The 3784-nt window shown below is 56.5% G+C and overlaps 1 protein-coding gene across 1 annotated transcript in view; it reads left to right on the plus strand.

Moving 5' to 3' along the window:
* The first annotated feature begins 1917 nt into the window (after window positions 1-1917).
* Phldb3 (pleckstrin homology like domain family B member 3) overlaps window positions 1918-3784 on the plus strand; it is a 17229-nt gene continuing 15362 nt past the window's right edge. Inside the window, exons 1-3 of the mRNA XM_005361114.3 lie at window positions 1918-2196; window positions 2947-3129; window positions 3312-3449. Coding sequence (XP_005361171.1) covers window positions 1963-2196; window positions 2947-3129; window positions 3312-3449 — 555 coding nt within the window. The 5' untranslated portion in view covers window positions 1918-1962. The remainder of the gene's footprint in view (window positions 2197-2946; window positions 3130-3311; window positions 3450-3784) is intronic.

Here is a 3784-nt window from a genome sequence, read left to right on the forward strand (position 1 = left end):
AACGGCCATACACAGACATACATGTAGACTGAACGGCCACACACAGACATACATGTAGACTAAATGGCCACACACAAAGTGAAAGGAGGAAGAGACAGCAGCAGTCAAGGTGATGGGGGCAGGGATGGAAGTCTAGGGAGCCCTGGAAGATCAGAGAGAGAGAGAGAGAGAAAGAGGTGCACACACTGATGTAGGGAGGTACCCTCATGGCCGTGCATCACAGCACATAATTTTGTGTGAGCCTCTCCCTCTGGGAGTCCCAGGACACCCCGCAGCTTCCTGAACTGTAAAATGGAAATAATAACAACGGGATGTTTCAACGAACGGATAAATCCACGCGCGTGACACCTGGCTCTCTGCCTACATGACCAACTCCCTACGCCTGTCACTGTTATTGTCCCTATCATCTGGAATGATCTCTGAGGTGCTTCCTGGCTTGGAGTGACAGTTTGCCCAATAGTTAAGAATACATATTTTTGAGAGACAAAGTGAGTAGTAACCTCTGGGCCATCGAGGTAGCTGAGAGTGTGGAGGCTCTCGGCTCCATGGTAGAAGGAAACTGCTTCCCAGAGTTGTCCTATGACCTCCAATGTATATGAAGTGGTATTTGTGTGTCTGTACTATTGCCTACACAAAGATAATAAATAAAATTTAAAAATCGTTTAGAACGGTTGTCGATCCTGGGTGCGTTTGTTTCCCGCAGCCTCAGTTTCCCACAGCTGTACAATGGAGACTAGTCCGTCTCTTTTTCTACGGACTGTTAGAGGACGCTAAGGTGTGTCAAATATTTTGCACAGCTCTTGACGTCTGACAATCGGGTTTTGCTTGCCAGGTATTTTCCTGTTTCTGTCCAGAAAGGAAAGGGTCTGGCTGTGACCTTAAACCTCTGCTCTCCACCCCCATAGTAAACTGTGTGCTTGTGGGGCACAGTCTGTCTCTGGGCTGACTCAGCTCGGGATACCCCCCCTCCCCTTGTCCGGCTCCCTAAACCGGTCAGGGCCCTTCCAAAGGGCTTATTATAGGGGAGGGCCCCATCTTCATTCCTATCTTCCTTTGAGGATTTCCTGGGTCTTGGCCTTAGGGAGGCTGCTATATACAGGTGGCCAAGACGCCCGGCCCTCCAGGGGCACAGGAATGGGGGCACGGGAGGCTGAGTGGGAGGTCTGGGCGCTGGGCTCTCGCTGGGTGGGGCCGGAGGGGCCGGGATGGCCGGGTGCCTGGGCTGCGGGCGGGGCAGACTGTTGGCTCCCTCCTCCCTGGTGAGCTGTCGGACCTGTTGTACCCCCCCTCCACTTCCGGGCTGCTGGGGAGGGGGACGAGGCTGCCTCTCTCTCCTCCCTCCTTCCAGCCACCTGTTTCGCGGCGCAAGTCACAGTGCCCAGCGCAGAGCCGGGGAGGAGACTGGCAACCTCCGGGGATCTCCTCCCGGGGAGGAACGGAGGCGTTGGGGCCCCAGGTGCATCCGGAGAGGGAGTCACTACGAGCCTGGATCCTGGGGTGAGGAGCCTTGTACGCTGATGTCCTGCAGGGGGATCGGGACTCGACTTCTGAACTTCGGGAACTAGGGCCGGCCAGTCCTGGGCGGAAGAGGGGTTGGGGTCTCTTGGAGGCCATCCGGGAAACTGAGGAGAGGGCTGGTGGGAGGGTTCAGGGAATGACACTTGGGGCAAAGGGAATACACAGTGTGCAACTCGCCAGCACGGGGTGAACTGGGATCCCGGACTCAAAATTCTCTTCCCAACTCTAGGTGTGTGTCACCGTCGGGAGCCCTCCAGCCGAGCCCCAGTCCCGAGCGGGTCCCCAGGAAGCTTCAGGCCACGCCCTCAGAGTGTTCAGCGTTTGTCTCTGAACCTTTAGGTTCCGCCCCTGGGCACGCTCACCGAGCTCTAGACCACACCCCAAAGTATCAAAACCACGCCCCGGAGCCCTGACCACGCCCACAAAAAGGAATCCGAAGCGGCCATGGGGACACCCAGCGCTTCGGAGGAGGGCTCCTCGTCGCCTCAGGTTCCGGAATGCACCGCCGAGGTTCAGCCTCAGGGGACCATGCAGCCTCAGGGGCACCCCGAGGAGTCCCAAGAGCACGAGGAGCCCGAGGTCCCAGCAAAGCTTCCGAGCTGCCAAGGAATTGAGCGGCAGGCGGAGGAAGAGGAAGAAGTGGGAGAAGGTAGCAGCACCGAGAGCTGCCGCGAAGAGGTGAGGGGTCGCAGCGGGAACCCGGACGGACAGACAGACACCCAAGCAAGGGGCCGGACACAGAAGGACATATGGAAAGAGACCAGACAGAGACCCAGAGTAAGGAGAGATACCCAGAGACCGGCGGAAACACCCAGAGTCAGGCAAGCCAGAGAGACCCAGATAGAAACAGAGAAACTTGGTAAGACAGAGACAGAGGGAGTGAGACAAATACACAAAAGAGAGACGCGGGGAAGACACAGATCCAGCAACAGGGAAACAAAAAGAAGAAATGCCGAGGTGGAAGAAAGAGACAAAGTCAGAGAGACAGGGGAAAGAGAGAGATCCAGGGACTGAGAAAGTGATGCCAAGAGGCTGAGACTCAGGAACAGGTGAGTTCATTGGGTACAAAGGCCTTTGCTGCCAGCACTTATGACCCAAGTTCGATCCTCTGACCTCCACTGGCGCTTGTGCAAAGAGAAAGAGAGAGAGAGAGAGAGAGAGAGAGAGAGAGAGAGAGAGAGAGAGAGAGAGGCAGAAATTCACACACCAGTTTGGCGTAGTAGCCAGCCTTTGTACCCGTCCTGAACTTGGAGCCCCCTCCCCCGTCCCCCCTCCCGTATGCTCTTCCATTCAGACCGAAATGGAAGCAGTTGAATTAGGCAGCTCGTGACCCCCAGGGGCGCAACTGGTGTGGGGACCAGACCTGTTTGGTGACTGTGTGTGTAGGGGGGGACTTCTCTCCTCCCATCACACCCTCTCTAATTTCAGCCCGAGGCTACGCCTGCCGTGCAGATTTCAGCCACTCCTTCCCCAGGTCTCCCTCCTGGGGAAGGGATGCGAGGGGCGGCGCGACGGCTGCGAGGACAGCAGCTGGAGGCACTGACCCGTGTGGCTCTGATGGAGCAGCGTGTGAAGGAGTTACAGCGCCAGAAGAAGGAGCTGAGGATCGAGGTGAGCATGGGGAGCCCTTGGAAAATGAACCAGTGGGGGAACCTGCAAGGCCACTCTCAGCTGTCGGATCTCTGATAATCAGGTGTTCCAGGCCCGGGGCCTCTTCCACAGGGCCATTCCCAGGCCGGTCCTCCGCCCGGGCTGCTGCACCTGCACCAAAACTTGCTTTTTTTTCTTTGCAGATGGAAGTAGAGGTGGCCCTGCTCCGGGGTGAACTGGCCGGTGAACGGGTGGCTGCTCGGCGGGAGGAAGAACAGCTGAGGGAGCTGCTGGGCCAGCAGGTGGAGTCCCACCAGAGCAGCCAGGAGCTGCGGGAACAGGTTGGTTTGACCAGCGACTTCCATCATCATTTTTCTTTCTTCCTGGTTCTGCCTTCCAGTCTCCACTATCCCGTGATCAGGCCTAATGGTGACCCTTGTTCTTCAGACGGAGAAATTGGGCTCCCGTTCCTTGTTTCCCATTTCTTTCCCAGGGCCCGACTTGGATGCCTGCCGACTGAGGTCTCTGCAGCCGTACTAGGAAACATTTCATACCATCAAAAGTTTTGAATACTCAGCTGTCTTGTGCTCCCCAGCTTCAGCAATGATTCATTTAATATCCTTCTTTCATTTCCTCCAGTTCTTCCTTGTGCCAGGATCCCTGGATCTATGCTAAG

Source organism: Microtus ochrogaster, linkage group LG4 (assembly GCF_000317375.1).
Source record: "Microtus ochrogaster isolate Prairie Vole_2 linkage group LG4, MicOch1.0, whole genome shotgun sequence".
NCBI classification, from domain to species: domain Eukaryota; kingdom Metazoa; phylum Chordata; class Mammalia; order Rodentia; family Cricetidae; genus Microtus; species Microtus ochrogaster.